The sequence below is a fragment of the Notolepis coatsorum genome (assembly GCF_963971535.1).
Source record: "Notolepis coatsorum genome assembly, chromosome: 5".
Taxonomy (NCBI): domain Eukaryota; kingdom Metazoa; phylum Chordata; class Actinopteri; order Aulopiformes; family Paralepididae; genus Notolepis; species Notolepis coatsorum.
In genome coordinates this window covers 112,992,597-113,012,953 of record NC_140169.1, presented here as the reverse complement: position 1 = coordinate 113,012,953, position 20,357 = coordinate 112,992,597, and the positions used below count along the sequence as shown (strand labels likewise).

The following is a 20,357-nucleotide window of genomic DNA, read 5'->3' as shown; positions in this document are numbered from 1 at the left end:
AAGTCTTTATTTGTCATCACATTAACACACACACATGCGATGGGCGACAAACCGGAACACACGCACACACATGCACTGAGTCGCTGACTAAATGTTCTCTGCACCTCCCATCCCATCATCCCCCCCCCACCCCCAAGGGCAGCCGGGAGCAGACAAGGGCCGGGGACCAGTCCAAGTGCTCCTGTCCGTCTTCGTCAGGGATGTGACAGCGTTAGCGATCTGTTGTGCATGTTTCCATTGGGTTTCTCTTATCGAGATAGCCTTATAGCTTATAGCCGCCACGTTAAGCCATGGGTATCAGCAGCAACAGATGTATACCGCCCTTTTCCACAATTGCACTGCAGTGTAAAACACACCAGACCCGCCGTGTTGTTGGCTAAATCTGCTTCGTAGCTTAGCCAGTGCCAGCTGTCCAGCCAGTTGGAATGTTACCCTGAATCTAAGTGATGAAAGCAGACAAAGCTAAAGCGCTCCAGTGATGACAGGTGGTTGTTTACGTTTCCCGAAGTGATAAACCTGTTGTTTATTGTTCCAAATACTTCCTGATAGAATGCTGAATTAACTATTGTTACTTATGTTACCAGGAAACACGTACAATTCAAGCCAGTAAGTGGACATTTTGCTGCTGGAAGAGTTCCAGACTCCTGAGTGTTGAAACCTTGACAGCTACATGATCACCAGCGGTCACATGCTGCTACATGTTGTCTACTCTACTAGATAAACAACCTCACCCTTCTCTATTCAGTTTAGCACCTCTTATAAATACAATGTCTGGTGTGTGCGTGTGCGTATGTGGCGTCTCTACAATTCGTAGCCGCATTTCTGCAGACCCCTCTCTGATTGGTTGAGCTCCATTTCTGCAGACCCCTCTCTGATTGGTTGAGCGAAGCCCCTCTCTGATTGGAAATGTACTACCAGATTCGCGTATAACGTTATTTCGCATGACTTCGCGGTTTATTCATAACGTTATGCACATTTCACAACACAGCCAGCTGTCAGAAACTGTACATTGTAACGTTGTTATTTCGCGGCCTTCCCATTTGATGTTCCCAAATCATATTCAGAAAGTATCACAGAGACTTCTATTGACCAAGGAATTAGTTATTATTAGTAAGACACAACATTTCCGTAGCAATTGACCACCAGACTCTTTCTCTTAAGGCATTAACTGGGTTAATTAATATAAATGTTATATTGTAACTGTCTAGTTACACATTGGTTCCGAAACATGTATGTTCCAGGCTGCACTTAAAACTTTGAATCTGAGAGAGCTCTGGTCAGCGAAGCCGGCGAGCGATTATTATTGGTTTTTAATGACAAACCAATTACATAATCCTATCCAACATATGTGTAAAGGCACACACAACATATTCCAGTTAACGGTATATTTTTTTAATGATTCGTTATGGCGTAATCAATACTTCCATGCGTATAAATTGCGTTCGCGACCTCCATGTTTTGGGGCTATTCATCAGAAAACTCGGATCCGGGATTCGGCTCCCATCCGTCGGGCAACAACTGTGGGTTTTCAGCCTCTCTCTCTGGAGCTTAACGGAGTTTCGACTCCTGGCTAGAGGAGCTTGTCGCGGCTCATGCGCATGCGTGCGCTCGGCCAATCAGAGGGGTCTGCAGAAATGGCCTCAACCAATCAGAGAGGGGTCTGCAGAAATGCGGCTACGAATTGTAGAGACGCGCGCGCGTGTGTGTGTGTGTGTGTGTGTGTGAAAAACTTAAGTTCCCTGCCTTGATACAAAGCTCTGGTATATGATATATCCTCACACTCTGTACTGTACGTCAACAGCTCTGCTTGAGAGAGAGCCAAAATCGGAACCAAATTGGTTTGAAAGAAAATGCAGCAATGACGTTGCGGCAATGACAGAAAAGTAAATGGACTATGTTTTTTCTGCTTACCCTCTTAAGCCCAAAAGCACATCATACCCAAGTAAATGGAAGATTGCTCCAGTTCTACAAGGTCCATTTGGATCTATGGACCTCAGGGAATGTATTCCCAGTGTCAGAAATATTGTGTCTGTTACTATGCTTGAGTAAATTGTAATGAACCAAATGAGAATATCAATATTATTATTATTAAAGAATGGATCGAATGGAAATCTCCTATTTCCAATGGCAGAGTTAAATCTGGATTTAGTACAGGGCAGCAAAGACCGTGAATGAAATCGACTGTAAGTACAGTTACTTTTGTATTGATTGATTGAACACTTTATTAACAGATTGCAGATAGATATAATGTCCATAGCTCCACAATTTTTTACCGCATTGCGACAGTTTTTTTTCTAGACGTTCACAGAAAGGTAAAGAAACAATATATGTTGTATTTTATGGCAATAACGTTCAGGTTTGTTCGACCCGTGAGATATAAACATGAAAATCACGTCAGAAAAATTACATGAAAAATGGTAGAAATGGTGTGAGCTGGGTCTCCTCTTTCTTAGGACTACAACGGTTTCATGAATGCTTCTTCTTCTCGCATCTAAATCCTCAGTTTTCCGGTGCAATGTGCTCATATTTCGCTAATAGCACTAAAAATCATTGGTAAACAAACGTAGTGCTGACAATATACACTTTGACTGCAGTTATGATAGGGTTAGGGTCTTTACTCTTGGCTACATTTGAAAAAGAAACAACATTACTTAATACGGACTGTAGTGATCTATTTATGACGTGAAATAAATCTTGTGCCGATCAGGCTTAAGAGGTTAAGGAAATGCCTTTATGGCTGCAGTTCATCATCGTTTCCATGGACACAGTGAATAAACAAGATGCAGCACAGACGCCGTGAAATAAAATTATTGAACGTTTAAAAAGAATTCGTATTCATAAAAGAGGCTATAAGATATGGGTGGGGGGGCAATAATATAATATTATTTATTCAATAAGTTAAGAGTAAATAATAAGAGGAAAGGTAGCACCGGTTTTTGTTTACTTCCTCTTTGGGCAGAGACGTTCGACAGTGGAACACTGTCCAACTCTCTGCGTAGGAGGATGGTATATCCCACCTGTGACTGCGTGGGAGGCTCGGGAAGGCCAGGGTGCTGAGGCCTACGGGGCACTGGGGGCGGGCAGCATTCAGCTCCTGACGCAGCGCCTCCAGGTGGCGGAGGGTGGGAGCGCGGAGCAGCCCCTCTCCAGTGCGCCACAGCAGGGTGGCGCCACACAGGTCCACCAGGGAGCCGTCCCGCAGGGCACTGCTCTCCCCCTCAGCCTGCAGGGGACCAGGGACGTAGGAGTCAAAAGACCCTCTCTGACCCGACAACATACACATTCTAAACAGGCCCCTTTGTATTTCCTGTTTGTTAATACAGTTGCTGACAGAAAATAAACAGGGGCCAAAGCTGTTCCCCTAGCAACGGAATCTCTATACAGACACATGATTACACACACACACACACACACACACACACACACACACACACACACACACACACACACACACACACACACGGAACAAGGAGTAAGTATCAAGAGTACACATTTAGGTCTACACACACCACACCCTGACACATTTCACTTCACTTTAAAGTTACACAGCCAAGTCTAAAAATGGAAAATCATCCAAACCATAATTATGTTTTTGACAGCTCTTTCACTGCCTGCCTATCTCATACAAGAATACAATATCTCACAACAACCCAGCAAACAAATGACTACTTCATTTCATTGCCTGTAAGGTTTAATATAGCTTATTGTAATTCCTTATTTCATATTCATGAGCCATGGAAAATGTAGTTCTCTTTCTCTCCCGACAGCTCTGTATGTCAGATCACTTGACCAGTACTAGTTGACTAGTATCTTACCCAGCGATTCAATTATTATTTGGTTCATCATCATTGGTTCTCATCCGTAAAACACACACACACACCAGTTTTCCGCGGCTGGGTCCGGAGCGTGTCTCTCGGAGGGCGTAGACGTCTCCACAGACAGAGATCTCCCTCCACAGGCCCTGTCTGGAGTCCTCTGGGAAGCCCTCTGGGTGCATCACCAGCACCCCGTTGGTGGTCAGACCGTCCATGTGGCCATCCGGGTTCTTCCACTTAGTGGCTTTCTCCTGGGAGGGGGGGGGGGGAGGATGTTAGAATCATCTTGATAAGGCTATACCACAGAGGACCCCCATCTGAGAACATTATTGCTGCTAAACACGATTCAGTACAGAACTGTCTATTCTAGTTTGAGTGCCAGCCTCCGTGTCCTATTTACCCCCTTGAGTGCCACCACCCACTTCAATGATAGCGCTCTCATATTTGCGAACGCATAAACTATGTCTTAAATTATGGGTCTAATCTGCCCGTCGCTTATCAATGACTTGTTTGCAGTCAACATTGTCGAAACGGATTGTTTTTTTAATCGGTTCATTTCCGTTTTATACCATTTTGAAAAACTCTAGTTTTTGGAAAGTTTCAGGAAAATATAAAGATTCTGTGATAAACGCCCTTTACTGAATATTCTGGAATACACAAAAAACGTTGTAATTTTTCGGCCTATTTATGAATCGTTTTCAAATAAACGCTAGATTATCGATAGTATATGTGTACTTATGCACGCTATAGAAGCAGGCTGAAAAATCGATTATATTATTTCCTGATCGCACGCACACACAGTCATACACACACACACACGCACACACACACACACACATAGGGCACACGTTCAAATCGCTAATAAATTTAAAAAAAAATAGATCTCTCGTCATTGGCACTGAACGGTCGGCATGAACAAACGAGATATCTCGTCGTTGGCACTCAAAGTGTTAAACATCGTCTCATTGAGACAATGAGACACTTTTCAAGCAAAATACTCTTAAAGGAACACACCAACATTATGAATGGAAATGATATGGACTAGGTAGCCTAGATGTTCACCAAAAACACCTCTCCCGGAGTGGTCTATATCCGCTTCCATTAATTTGTGCTAAGCTAGGCTAGATGGTCCGCTTCCATTAATTTGTGCTAAGCTAGGCTAGCTGATCCGCTTCCATTAATTTGTGCTAAGCTAGGCTAGCTTGCAGCCGGATAGCTTTCTATCTATCTTCTTGTCTGACTCTGGAGAAGATGGTAAGCAAATCCCATAATGTTGGCGTGTTCCTTAAAGATGTACAAGAATAAACAAACATGCTCCTATTTCCCTCTTGCGTGATCATACTGGTTCGTTAGCTGAATTACTTCTTTGCGTTTGCCTCGTGTCCCAGTCACTGCTCCGATTCCTTTGAGAATTACAGCGTATCCACTCGAATTCAATTCAAAGTCACTGTGATAAGTCACTCCATCCGTGCATACTCACCCCTAGGAAGATGTTTTTAGACGAGTCAAAGCCGGCGGCGTAGATGCGTGCCGTGTACGGGGGGTTGCGCTCACACACCACTCTGCAGGCGAAGCGCGAGATGGTGCTGGGGGCCACCGAGGGGTCCTCGCCCTCCTTCCCCCCCCCGGAGGTGTCCGTCACCACGAAGTCAATGGGACTCTCTGTGGAGCGACCGATCTGTGGAGGTAAAACACACAGAGTGTTGTCTCCTATAATCCACAGATAGAAAAGGTTGATCATCCCTGGATGGCTAATAATAACCATGTATGTGATCAAGAGAACATACATCAGGTTGGGAATACTGAGGGGAAGACAGGACAATTAAAGAAGCAACATTGTGGGAAATGCGCTTGCCGTCTTCTCCAGAGTCAGACAAGAACATAGATATAAATGTCCTCTCTCTGTGCGTTCAGTACAAAGCTATCTGGCTGCAAGCTAGCCTAGCTTAGCACAAATGAATGGAAGTGAATACGGATCAGCTAGCCTAGCTTAAAACTCTGGGAGAGTTGTTTTTGGCCAACAGCTAGGCTAGCTGATCCGTATCCGCTTCCATTAATTTGTGCTAAGCTAGGCTAGCTTGCAGCCGGATAGCTTTGCACTGAATGCGCTGAGAGGACATTGGTATCTATCTTCTTGTCTGTCTCCCATAATGTTGCCATGTTCCTTTAAGATTTCCGGGAAATGTTTAGGAGTTGCGTGTCCAAAAGAAAATTAAACAACAACCTGAAATCCTAGAAAAGGAATAAATCAAGGGAAAAGCCACATCACTGATATTTGGTGAACATTTAGTGAACATTTGGCAGCACGTCCAGCTTCAGAGATAATGGCTATCCTAAGCTCTGGGTAACACTGTGCCAAAGTATCCATGCTTCTATTCCTAGAACACTCTTGCTTCTTTGAATGTTATCTGGGTCCCACTTCTAACCTGGCCCCCCTCCAGCCTATTCTCAGGCTGGCTGAACATCCATGCACCCCCCTGCCGTGCGAGAGCCCTGTGTACTGCGGTCGATGCCGCATGGCACAACCCCAGCAGCGCTTGGCTACTGGGATGGGTTTTTTTTAAGTATTTTTCAGTTAGACAAATGATACATGTATGTTTTTTCCCCACTGTGAATATTATTACTCTGAAATTACAGTGTTGTATTTAGGAGTTCACCAGCTTGATTCATCGTGAAATCCCTTCTGGTAGACAGGTAAGCTACACACCAATAGCAGTGAGGAGGTGAATGATAACAATATGCTGAAAAGGACCTTACAGACTAATGGACATATTGTAGCTTAGTTGGCAATTACATTACATTACAAGAAAATCCTATGGTTTTGTACATTAATGCGGAGAGGTGAACACCTGCCCCTGTTTAACCCATTCACTACCAAAAAAACACATTCACTGCGACAATACAGAAGGTTAACCCTTTCACTGCCGCATGACACACCGTCTGTAGTGTGGTAGTGAAAGGGTTAAGTCGGTCCGTTATGTTCTAGAGAAGGATCACTTACCTGGAACATGTCTGTGTCGTTGTCATGGCAATACTCCACGACCACCGTCTGGTTCCGGGACAGAGTGAAGGAGATGCTGTGCTGCCCCCTGCTGTGGACAGCCTGCAACAACAGCACAAAAACACCAGAGTCAGGTACTGCATTCAGAGAGCCGAGAACAATCTGTCCCTTCTTCTCTCCAGAACGACCGGTCGCTGCCAAGAGCTGTCAGTCTCTTACTTCTAACTCTCCAGAATGGAAAGCAGAGGAGGATGATGTCGTCGAGGGGAGACTAAACGTGTGGTACAACCCATACAGTGGGAATGGGAGCGTACTTGTGCATACGTTGCAAAATTTGCACTATACCATGTCTTTTGTGAGGAGGTGGCAATGGGTTAATGATTAGAAAAACAAGCTTATAAGACTGAAAGGTTGCTAGTTTGGTTCCTGCCCTGGACCAGGTGCAAGGAAATCTTGGCAGGGGGTAGTGAACGAGAAGATCTCTCACTTCCCTAAACAACCAACGCCGATGCACCACTGAGCAAGGCACTGCACTGCTCAGTGGCCAACAGTAGTATTTTGGACAGCTCTGTGGTGCGAGTGTCTAACTCCTCCCCCAGACACAAGAATGTGTTCCTAGTCAATTTAGCTGGTTTAAAAAGGGTTAGCAAAAGAATAGCCACAGACATCCTTTGTGAGTTGTGTTAAACACACATGTTGAGTGTTAAAGTAAAAACACAGATACACACTAGGGATGCACCGAATGGGAAATTCTTGGCCGAAACCGATACCGAAAATAGGAAACAGTTGGCCGAAAACCGAATGCCGAAAGGCCGAAAATGATTCATAGAATAGAATTTTTTTTACCAATGTTGTTCAGCTACCTGATTATGGAAAAATATATGATTATGGCCAAACTTAACTTAAATAATCACTATTATGGGTCCATAAAACATTTATTCAGCACTTCTGAATGCATACAGTACATTAATTCCAAGTCAAGTGGCGGACATCTGTGCTCTACTGAGCGCACCTTTCTAGTCCGCAGACTAGACTTTGGCACAGTAGACGCGCAACGTGTATTCTCGAGAATGATAATAATAATAATGCTCTTCAGATTATATTATCAACGACAGACAGCGTCAATGTGAGAAACACAATCCCCCCCCTCTTAAGTTAACCGCGACGGGCATATAGTAAATAAGGATATAAAGCATGTTAAAGACGTATTTATTGGACGCGTTGCGCGCTGAGTTTACATAGAAACAGCGCGACACATAGAAACAGCGCGCATGTAATGACTGAAGCCACGTTTTGATGACATCATCACAACGACACGCGTTAGGTTACAGGTTGTTTCTGTTTCTGTGATATATTTTCGGTGAAAAAACTCTTTCGGCCGAAAGGCCATTTTTGGCCGAAAACTTTCGGTGGCCGAAATTTCGGTGCATCCCTAATACACACATCATGCATACTGATCCTTTCCTACACTGTTTCACTAAAGGGGAAAGCAGCTACAGGAAGGAAACTGATGACGCACACGAGCCAATGAGATACAATCAAATACCCACACCCACAGACACACACACCCACAGACACACACACACACACCTTGCTGTCCTGGGGTGTGTTGAAGATGTGCACGGTGCTGGGTTTGACACCGTTGGCCTTGGTCCTCCGGTAGAGAGCGAAGCGGCTCTTTCTGCGCCCACGGTCTCCGCTGGGGAGAGAGCCATTGTACCTAGAGGACACACACACACACACACACACACACACACACACACACAACAAAACTGAGCCCATGGAAACAGACACATTATCTGTTGTTGACTTACTGTGCTTATCGTGATCGCTGGAGAGATACTCTTGTGAAAACAGAGTTAGCCGTCAGGAAATGGCAACTATACCAAGCACTGAGATAAGCTATCAAAAATAAACCTTCTTACAAGCACCTAACATCAGATACCTTAGTTTAGCTATTTCTCTTCAACAGGTACTTAAAACATTGCGAAAACATTCATACAATTAATCTTTGAGTTTAAATCTAGCCAGGACAACCGAAACCTGACACATTTTCCGCCGTTAACTAAAAACACACTTCTTCAATCAATATCTGAAATGAAAAAAATTACTTTTTACTGTATTTTACTAGTAGTATGCACGTTGCTGCTACTAAGTAATCTAACTTGCCTAGTACCTACTATGCTAATAGTAGAGTTGTACCCTTCCTGCTAACCTGTTGTACCAGAACTAAGTCGCTCTGGATAAAAGCGTCAACTAAATGACTAAATGTAAATGTAGTTACCCGAATAAACTTTCAGAACACATGGCACTGTCTTTGCATTTCCGTTGACCACAGCGGGTTAACAGTGGCTGGTCAATGAGTGAAAGGAAAACATAGCTTTTCCTGTTGATATACAGAACATTAGTGTGGCTAGCCTAGGCTAATGGGAAGGGTATGTGATGACAGCTGTGATGACAGCTGTGATGACAACTGTGATGTCTAGTGATAGTGTTAAGCTGACAGTGGATAGATACAAAGCATCATGCTTTACACACTCCTTAGTAGGGCTGCTCGATTATGGCAAAAATCATAATCAGGATTATTTTTATTGATATTGAAACCACGATTATTAAAACACGTTTACTCATTGATTTGACAACATCATATGATGACGACAGTATTTGTTTTAATTTTCTTCTTGACCAATGGCTGCCTTTCTGTCATCTTCTACAAGTTACCAATGACGCTTGAAAATAAATGGAGAAAAGACTCCCTCTCAACACGAGCTGAAACTCGTTTGGGCTTGAGGGGGACAAAATGAGAGCAACACGGCATGCGGCACAATAACCGTTTTATCTCCATTATCTTGTTTTCATGATCGTGGGAAGACGAGATCATAATTGAAACTCGATTAATTGCCCAGCCCTACTCCTTAGCCACTGAAAAGTGATTAACACGCAATATCCTTGCATGTTGACAAACGGGACTTCTTAAAAGCCAGCAAGTATAAACCCACCTCTTACCTTAACCCTAACTTCAGCCTAATGTTTAAACCCACTCCTTACCTTAACCTTAACTTCAGCCTAATGTATAAACCCACCTCTTACCTTAACCCTAACTTCAGCCTAATGTTTAAACCCACTCCTTACCGTAACCCTAACTTCAGCCTAATGTTTAAACCCACTCCTTACCTTAACCCTAACTTCAGACTAACCCACCTCTTACATTAAACCTAACCTTAACCTCACTGGGCCACGTGCCCAACTTAACCGCCCATTGGATGTGATACATGACGTGGTACATGAGATGTCTGGTTTTTAGTGAATCCTGTGGCCACTGAACCCTGATGTTTATTACTGGTGATAACTACAATATTACTACTGTATCCTCTATGATAAGGTTAGTTGGTCTTATTACTTTAGTCTCTCTCTACCGATAGACGCAATAATCGTAAAATGGTATCTGTATATCTATGAAGCCCTGGTTGGAAAATTACCATCATATATTCTCCTATGTTGCATTGGAACTCTGGTCCACTTTTATCTCACTCCAGTGGCTGGTTCTTCAAGTACCTCGTGCCAGGACTGATCTTGGAAAGACTGCTTTTAGTATTAGTGCAGCAGACTCGTGGAATCACATGACCTAATACTCTTATTTCTCTTGGACGCTTTAGGATTATACTTAATAACCATCCACTATCGGCTTGTAACTGTTTTAACTGATGTTTTGTACGATTCTTAACTGTTTTGCTCATTGACTGTATGTTTGATGTCTCTGTTCGTGCTTGGCATCATTGAAAATGAGGATCTCTCTCAATTGATTCTCAGAGTCTTAAATAATCAAGTGCAAATTCACAATACCACGACCTTGATGCAATAGGCCACTCCCATTGCCCCGTCCCCTTTTACAAACACACAAACACACACACACTTGACCGCCATGTCCAATTTCAGCCTCCTGAAGAGGGAGAAACCTGTGGCCTCTAGAGGGTGGGGACATTTTAGTGGACGAACCAACCGACGGAGTGACCTATAGAGCTGCTAGTCGCAGCTAAAAATAAAGGTTTGAACTTTTACTGTGTAAGAATACTGTGCTAAATAATTGTATGTTTGCAAGCAAAGTGCAAGGGGGTATTGTAATCATTGTATTGTGTGTGTGTGTGTGTGTGTGTGTGTGTGTGTGTGTGTGTGTGTGTGTGTGTGTGTGTGTGTGTGTGTGTGTGTGTGTGTGTGTGTGTGTGTGCAGGGAACAAAATTAACTTTTTGACTTACCAGCCATTTGGCTGGTAGATTTTAAAAACTACCAGCCAGGCAGATTTTTTACCAGCCAAAAATTTAAAATAGCTTTTTAGTATATCGCCATGTGTTATTATTACTATATAATACTCTCATATGCTATTTTCAATTAATATCATAAACAACATAAGGAATATTAGCATAATTTTGAGTGGACTGAAGGAATGAGTCAGCGTTAATAGTTTTAAATGCAAATAATTTATTGAAACATAGAAGTGGGGTCGGGGACACACCCACTGTTTCAACTCACCACCCCCGCATCATATTGTAGTCTAGTCTGTCTTCAAACTTCCACTCCTCTCGAAACCTTTTTATATTTGAATATCAACATTATCTGTGCATCCTCAGTAATCCTCAGTTTACTACAATATACTCCTCTCCTGAGTCCTGACTAGTGACTTCATCGTCTTTCCAAACGCACGCACACAAGGGAGAGTGCCCCCCCCCCCCATTTCCCTTTCCCCAGTCCACACTGTCTGCTGTTCTCTATGGCTCTGCCGCTGATCAGGATTAGCTTGTTAGCTTACGCTAACATAACGTTCATTTCGGGCGATGTGGGCATAAAGGAATGGCGACGATGCAATGCATGTTAGATGCATTTGACCCGTTGTGAGAAGAAGAAAAAACCACAGACTTATTTCGGCTCGCAAAATAGGCGCACTGCTGTGTAGCTCTGCTCTCAGGGAACAAACTTAACTTTTTGACTTACCAGCCATTTGGCTGGTAGATTTTAAAAACTACCAGCCAGGCAGATTTTTTACCAGCCATTGGCGGTTGGCTGGTACTTATTTTGTTCCCTGTGTGTGTGTGTGTGTGTGTGTGTGTGTGTGTGTGTGTGTGTGTGTGTGTGTGTGTGTGTGTGTGTGTGTGTGTGTGTGTGTGTGTGTGTGTGTGTGTGTGTGTGTGTGTGTGTGTGTGTGTGTGTGTGTGTGTGTGTGTGTGTGTGTGTGTGTGTGTGTGTGTGTGTGTGTGTGTGTGTGTGTGTATCAAATACCAACCACTGCTCAGTGTGATGGCTGACCTTGGGTATAGGTGTAGATATAGTGTACTTGTATTCGGAAGTCTTGGCCATGTATACAAATGCACCATGACCGGTCTGAGAATTGCTGCAATGTCTAAAAGAAAAGCCAAACAAATTGCCAAATATTGCTCTGTCTCAGCTATTATTGGCAGCTTAGCCACGTGGAGAAGGAGGTGCTATGTGTACCCTTAAGTGTTCAGTGCTGCTTGGCCCCGATACATTTGATTCCCTGTTTATGTAATATAATTTGTGGAACCAAATAAAGTATTAAAATGTGTGTGTAATAGGGGTGTAAAGGTACACGTATCCGTACTGAACCGTTTCAGTGTGTATCGTACCGTACCGAACGAATACAACGGTATGTTAACCAATAACGACCGCCCACCGGGGCTATTTCTTTCACAATCTAATATAATAATTATTATTTATTTTTTCTTTACAAGTCGATTATTAATTTCAATATAGAATATTCATTGACAGCCCTACAAGTACAATTAGTTACAGCACACTACATCACCCCTGAGTGGAACATGGTAAGCCAAACTTTCCCCCACTGTACCCGAAAACCTGTACCGAACCGTGACTTCAAAACCGAGGTACGTACCGAACTGTGGTTTTTGTGTACCGTTACACCCCTAGTGTGTAACTGCAATAACTTTAGCATTTCTTATCCAACTTGTCTCAGACACGTGGGCTAGATCCACAAAGAATGGATTGCACGGAGCAAGTTGCACCCTTACTTACAATTCATTATGAATTGAAAATGGGGGACCCCGAAAATCTTTCTCTGGTCTGCATCCCTTTAACAATTGTGTGTATTGAGCTGTACTGTATTGTACCCATTCTGCAATCTGTTAATAAAACTTTCATTCAATCAATCAATCTGCACGGTGATTGATTGAATGCACATTTTATTAACAGATTGCAGAATGGGTACAATACAGTACGGCTCAATACACACGACGTGCATGCGCGAGCGTGCGTGACAGCCCTGCGCAGGTATATCGACTGTGAGTCAATGTGTACTCAGATATTTGTGATCGACACTGTCTCGTAACTAAAGCACTTCCAGGGGGGGGGGGGACTTTCCAGGCCAAGCATATAAAGCTGATTTGATTCATTTAACCTGGACACTCGCAACTATGGTTTTAGAGCAGAGAAAACTGTGCTGAAAACGGCAACAACCGTCAACGAAAAAGGACTACATGCTTTGTTTATTGTTGCCAATTGGATCGCAAAGACTGGGAAACCCCACACGCTTGCAGAGAGCTTTTGGTTGCCATGTACCAAATATGTGGTTTCTGTCCTTTGTGGACAAAGTGTTGCAGAGCAGCTCCATACAATACTGCTGTCAGCTGACACTATTTCAAGAAGAATTGACTGCATGTCGGACGATGTTAAGAGCCAAGTTGTGGAAAAAACGTAAGCAGAGCCCGTATTTAATGATTTGAAGCCCATCATCTGTAGCCACATAGAAGGGCTCATTGATCAATTTCGGAATTATTTCTCCGAAAGAAAGAGCACGGACAATTTGAACAACTGGATCCAAGATCCGTTCATTGCGCATGACGCTCGCAACAGGCCTCCCTCTGTCTGAGCAGGAGGCGTTGATCGATCTTTCGTGTGACGAGCTACTGAAAGTCAAGTTCACTGGACAGGCCCTCGCAAAGTTCTGGATATCAGTCCGGAATGACTACCCAGTGCTGTGTAATGCTGCGCTGAAAAAGCTTGTCCCGTTTGCGTCAACATACCTCTGTGAAGCGGGATTCTCGGCTCTGACATTAATACAAAATAAATACAGATCTCGCCTCAGAGTAGAAGCGGATCTGCGCCTCTTTCTCAGCACAACGCAGCCACGTATCATGGAACTATGTTCAAATGTACAAGCACACCCTTCCCATTAAGTCTCGTTTTTGTTTATTCTTGAAAAGCGCATGTGAACGCATAAAAATGGCTAAATATGCCTTGATCGTTTTATAAATGTGTATACAGAAACAATTCCGTTAGAATCTTGTCATTCTTGTAGTTCCTACACTACACCGTTACAATGATATATAAAATATCATATTTTATTATATATAACCATTCAATATGCACATGACAGAAAATATTATATGCCATTATTAATCTACTATTACTACTAATACTAGCCGAGAATAGGTCAAATTTGGGCTGGTAGCATCGACTAGGTGGCAAATTTAAAAGTAGATCTTGGTTCAAAAAAGGTTGGGCACCCCTGCGTATAGGTTATTAATATTAGTCAACCAAATTAGCCAATAGACCTGCACTAGTATTTATCCAAATAAATGTTAATTGATGTACTACAGCACTAAAGACTAAGACAGCCACTGGCTAGGGTTGGATACCGAACAATGTAGTTTTAAGGGTAACGACCGAATTACATCGGTACTACCGAGTACCGATTCACGCTAGATCAATCGGTACCTTTACTTGTTTAGTAAGAGTGTAATATACTAGACAAGAGGGAGCCTTTTCCACAAATATTATATATTACTGTCCCATCTCTTGGGTCTTTGGAAAGACCAGACAAGGTCAGTTTGATAATATTTACTGAGGATGGCCAGATAATGTTGATATTTAAATGTGTAAAAACATAATACATGAATGATCATGCAATTTATTTTGTGTGGTGTGTGTTACAACAATAAATTACAAAATGTTCTAAATAAATAGCAATGTTGACAATAAGAACTTTGGACTTATTTGTACAACTAGAATAAAAATAAATGTTAAAACAGAGAGAGTTAAGTACCGGAAAAAGGTACCGTTGGGTGACGATACTGAATTCCAGGAGCTGGTACTGGTAGTCTGGTACCGGTTCAAATGTGAACGGTACCCAACCCCACCACTGGCTGCTTAGTATTCTCCAAATTATTCTCCACTAAAGGCCTGCTTAGCATCTCTCTAAGACTGTTAGCGCTCTCTCTCTCTCTCACTCTCTTTCTCTCACTCTCTCTCATTTTAATTGCACTTCACACGCCACGCTTCCCACTCAGGGACGTCCTTGTGCTCGAGCCACGTACACCTGCTGAACCTCAACCCACCCAGACAGACAAACACCACTTGAACTGCACTCACTCAGCTGCCACTTCAAGCTCACTCACAGTAGCGGGCTGAGCTATAGTGGATCCTCTTTTAGTCTTTTCTAACACTGCAACGCCAATGCAATGAAGTGGGCTTCAATGTCACTCCTCCACACTATTTCTCTATTAACATATAGCCTTAGGCAACCAGTCTACTTAAGATTCAGAGGTTCAGAAATGGACATTTGTCTTGAGCTCAGTGTGTGGCACGAGCGTGATCCGTGAACTAGTTTTAAACATTCAATTTCCAGATTCTCTCTGTAAAGATGATTATCTCTGGCTTCTGTTGTTTTTGATGGGCGTCCGTACGACTAAGCCAGTGTTTCCTCTCTGATGGGGGATCCGGCCAGAAAAGAAAATAGACTTCATCATAATCCGTCCTCCATTTCCCAGTGAATACGAGTGGAACTGCCTTGTCATGGTTGGAGTTCACAGAGAAAGCTGTATACTGGTTTTAGCCTTTAGCCAATCAGTGGCACACGGCACCTATTAAGAACTATTCATTGGCTGCCCAGTGGGACTGGGCCTTTGTGAGGGACATTAACTCTGCCTCCAAATAGAATCACTTCACCGGGCGACAGGGTCCACCTTTTTTCCTGTTCTTTTTGTCCTCTTCCAGAACTAGCCTATATCAGGATCTCTCTATCAGCATGTTAAGACTGAAGTACCTCTCGACTTAAAAGGGTGCCGTAGGAGGTTTTTGTTTGTTAAAATAAGTGGTCTACATGTTGAAATAATAGCTCTACATTCCTACACAGCCATCACTGATATAGAGTGTTTTGGTCAGTAACATGAGTCTCTCAGTCCCTCCGCTCTGCAGTAAACAGAAAATAGATTTTCTGGTATCATGCTCCCACTTCAGGAGAGAGAAAAAATGGTCTGACCAAAAATAAGAAATAAAAACGAGTTGACTGGAAGTAGGTGCAAAACGTTCCTGTAAACATTTTGTGACCTGTGTATTTCCCCAAATTCTTTTTTTTGACATTTTCGCTTTCTAAGCAGATATACTTTTATATTTTTTTGCTGAACCACTGCTGCCTGGGCGCAGTCATTTCATCACCTCAAAAGCCCTGTCGCCCAGGCAGCAGGTTTGCAGGTTTGGCAAAATACATTTCAGAGTATATATCTGCTTAGAAAACAAAAATGTCTAATTATTATATTACTTTTTATTTCTCCACGTGGTAAATACACAGGTCACAAAATGTTTACAGGAAAGTTTTGGAGTTGTATTTGGAGTGTATTTCGTGACTGTTAGGAACTACACACTGGCACACCTGCTTCCAGTGAATGACGCTAAGCTAGGCTAACGGTGCAGCTGTTCCCTAAGCCTAATGCATGCACAGAGAAGAAAAGTGTATGTATCTGCTTGTCTAACTCCAGGGTAGATGGCAAATAAGCAAATTTCCCAAAAAGTTGGCGTGTTCCTTTAAGCAAATGTGTCCTTGAAACAAGTAAAACAAATCTACCAGTGCAGTAAGCAAATTTGGCTTGGCAAGATTTCTTGAAATAAGTAAAAATATCTAGGGTTCTCTCTCCTGATTGGATAAAGTGGGAAGGGATACCAGAAAATAAAGAAAGAAAGGCTCTGGGGGGCATGGTACAGTAGAAAGGCTCTGGGGGGCATGGTACAGTAGAAAGGCTCTGGGGGGCATGGTACAGCAGAAAGGCTCTGGGGGCATGGTACAGTAGAAAGGCTCTGGGGGGGTGTTATGTACCAGGAGCTGATCACTCCTGTGTCACTGTGCAGGCAGGTGAGGGCTGCCAATTAGCCAATTAGTGCTGATTGGTTACCTGCTGGGAGCTTTAAAGCCAGCCCTAGTAACACACATGCAGAGTCTGTGCTTAGAGAAAGAGCTGTCAGGTTCTTCCAGTCCTTGTCCGTTGGGTTTACATTAGTACATTAGTTTACATTTACATTAATAGTTCCTTGATATAGTAGCACTTTGAGTTAGAGCACAGGGTTTTGGTGTTGGTTTGCACATAGGTTGCGTGCCCATGAGCCAGGGTCGTAACAGTTGGGCGCTCGTCCGGGATATTTTACCCCTAGAAATTTGTTTGGTGGTTTTTTTTTGTGTTACACGGGGTGTCATGGTATTATGGTTTGGGTGGTGTTCGTTACATATGGTGTAACGTGGGGGCTTGAGCCATTTCATCAAACAGGTGAGTATGCCGTATTTGTTTGTAATTTGATGTGACTACTTATGCTGTTAAAATATATAGTTTAGTGGGCACCACATGTAGATAGGGACATTATTTTCTGGTTGTTGGTTAGCGTCCTGTGCACCACATACTCCTGGGGCAGTCAGGGAAGGGATTAGCACCATCTGCTTGTCTGGTACCGTATCATGTACTGGACGGGTGGATGGTCAAGTATGATCTTTGACTGGTAGCAGGTGTGGTTGAAGATGGTTAGGTCTACAGGGCATTAGTTTAAGGGTAGGTAGATTAGGGCGGCCAGAAAACACAGGTAGTGTGGTAGGGCTTGATTTAGTGTTTCTTAGGGTAGACATGTGGTGGGCCAGTTTTGACTGCAGTTTAGACGTAGAAGCATATGTAGTCATATCAGGTTAGAAGGCGCACCTGTTTGGAATTGTTTGTTGGATTTATTTTGTTTGTTTGAGTGTTTGGTGAGCATACCTGGTAGCACCTAACACCCTGTGTGTATGACACGTCTATTTAGGGTGGGTGTGTTTTATTTTTATTTTTATTTATTTTTTTGCAACCTAGAAAGGTGCGCTCCGTAGAGCTCACATTTCCACCGCGTTCCCTTCTGGTTGTTATTATTGGCATTTAGCATTCTTCAGTGGTTCTTCAGTGGTTCTTCATGGTTCTTCAGTGGTTCTTCGTGGTTCTTCAGTGGTTCGTTAGGGGGGTCTTCGTGGTTCGTTAGTGGTTCTTCGTGACTGTGAGGTAAAGTGTGTAGCTTGTGGTGGCTGGTACAGTGACGATGGTTTCCATCAAGGACTTTGTTGATCGCCCGTCTCATGACATGTTGGAGAAGTTTTCCAAAGAACAACTTCTAGAACTTGCTGTACACTACGGGGTAGAGCTTGCTGCAAGTGAGAAACGTTTGAAGCCAACTGCCTTGAGTGCTTTAAGGGTGTTACTCATTAGAGAGCAGGTGCTTGTGGCGAGGGTGGAGGAGCCTCCTTTGTCTGACGTGTCTCCGCTATTATCTGGTGCAGAGGGTGAGTGGAGGATTAGGGAGTTGGAGTTTAAGGAAAGGCAGCTAGAGCGGGAGCGTGAGGAGAGGAGAGAGGAGCGTGAGCTTAAGGAGAGAGAGAGGAGAGAGGAGCGTGAGCTTGAGCATGAGCTTAAGGAGCGTGAGCTTAAGGAGAAACAAATGTTGCTGGAGCACGAGCGTGCACAGAAGGAGCTTGAATATAAGCATGCTGCCTTGCAGGCGGGTGCTCTGCATCCAGAGTCACGTTCCGGGTTTGATGTAGGCAGGAATATTAGGATGGTGCCACCATTTTTTGAGAAAGACGTGGAAAGATATTTTCCCCTTTTTGAACGGGTGGCAACCACATTGAAGTGGCCTGATACCGCCTGGACACTGCTGCTGCAATGTGTTTTAGTTGGTAGGGCACAAGAAGCCTACACTGCTCTGTCCCTTGAACAAAGCGCTGATTATGAGCTGGTTAAAGCTTCCATTTTGAGGGCTTATGAGTTGGTCCCCGAGGCCTATCGTCAGCGTTTTAGGGGTTATCGCAGGTCGGAGGGGCAGTCTTATGTTGAATTTGGAAGGGAGAAGGAGAACCTGTTTGACAGGTGGTGCACTTCTCAGAAGGCAGAGTTTAAGAGAGAAGCTTAGGCAGTTGATTCTCCTAGAGGAATTTAAAAGATGTGTTCCTGATACCGTTTCCACACATCTAAATGAGCGTAAGGTATCGAAGATAGGCGACGCCGCTGTCTTCGCTGATGAGTTTGTGTTGACACACAAGTCCGTGTTTTTGGAGGACTACCGTGTTGAGTCCGGGGATAGGCGTCCTGTTCAGGGGGGCCGTTTCCCAAAACCTGTGTCTGCTGGTCAGTTAACTTCACCTCCTAGGCGGGGTGGTTCTGCTGGTGCATTCCCAGAAGGGATTATCTGTTTCTACTGTAAAGAACCTGGTCATATCGTTGCTGGGTGCCCGGTGCTTGAGCAGAAAAATTTCAGAACCGTGGCTCTGGTAGAAACCAACGTTAGATGGGGATGGGGGAAGTATCAAACGTGTGGACAAAGAGCTCGAGGGTTCCTCAAGGTTTATGATGAATGGATTTGTTTCCCTGACTAATGCACTAGAGTCCAAACAGGCTATAACAATTTGGAGAGATACCGGTGCTTTTCAGTCCCTCATTCTGGAGGGGGTTTTGCCGTTTTCAGAAAACTCTTCTTTGTATTCCGGTGTCGTTGTTCGGGGCTTTGGGGGTGGATTTGTGGTTGCACCTTTGCATGAGGTCACGCTCAATTCTCCCTTAGTATCAGGCAATGTTGTTGTGGGGGTATGTTCTCACATTCCCATAAAGGGGGTGTCCTTCATTCTAGGGAATGATTTGACTGGTGACAAAGTGTTGGCTACTCCGGTTGTAACTCCCATTCCTGTGGTTTCTGAGGTCCCTAATGAGCTGGCACAGAAACATCCAGGAGTGTTTCCTGTGTGTGCTGTGGCTCGGGAAATGTCAAAGGACAAAAGTGATGTTGTTGATACTTCGACTTGGGACATTACACTTAGTGACACATTCTTTGTTGAATTAAAATGTGTACCTGTTGAGAATTTTGGAAAGCACACTGTGGATCTACCTCTGCATAATGATTCTCTTGATTGTGGCTTTGTGTTAGGCCCGGTGGTGAAATCAGAGTTGACATGCGTGCCGGAGAAGCATGTGGCAGGAGATGGTATGGCAGCGCAGTGTCTCAGGGTCTTCCCAGCCTGTATGGTGGCTGAGGCCACGAACGAATTGGAGGAGGAGTGTGGGAAGGATGCTATGAGAGGTGCTGTTGTTTCATGTGACACCGTTCTAGTTGGAGAGGCTACTAAGCCTGACTTAGGCTGCCAGCCTTCCCACAGTAGCTCTATTGTCCCTAATGTTTCACTTGTGGGCAGGGATGGTCCCAGTATGTCAGTTGATGATTCTGACATTGATCCACATGTCCA

General features: G+C 43.7%; 1 protein-coding gene across 1 annotated transcript in view; it reads right to left on the bottom strand.

The window, feature by feature from the left end:
- Positions 1-20,357, bottom strand: part of LOC311228962 (E3 ubiquitin-protein ligase pellino homolog 2) — a 38,494-nt gene that overhangs the window by 3,929 nt on the left and 14,208 nt on the right. Inside the window, exons 2-6 of the mRNA XM_084314931.1 lie at positions 8,407-8,536; positions 6,817-6,918; positions 5,296-5,493; positions 3,881-4,066; positions 3,018-3,223 (exon numbers count right to left, since the gene is read on the bottom strand). Of these exons, the coding sequence (XP_084171057.1) occupies positions 3,018-3,223; positions 3,881-4,066; positions 5,296-5,493; positions 6,817-6,918; positions 8,407-8,536 (822 nt within the window). The remainder of the gene's footprint in view (positions 1-3,017; positions 3,224-3,880; positions 4,067-5,295; positions 5,494-6,816; positions 6,919-8,406; positions 8,537-20,357) is intronic.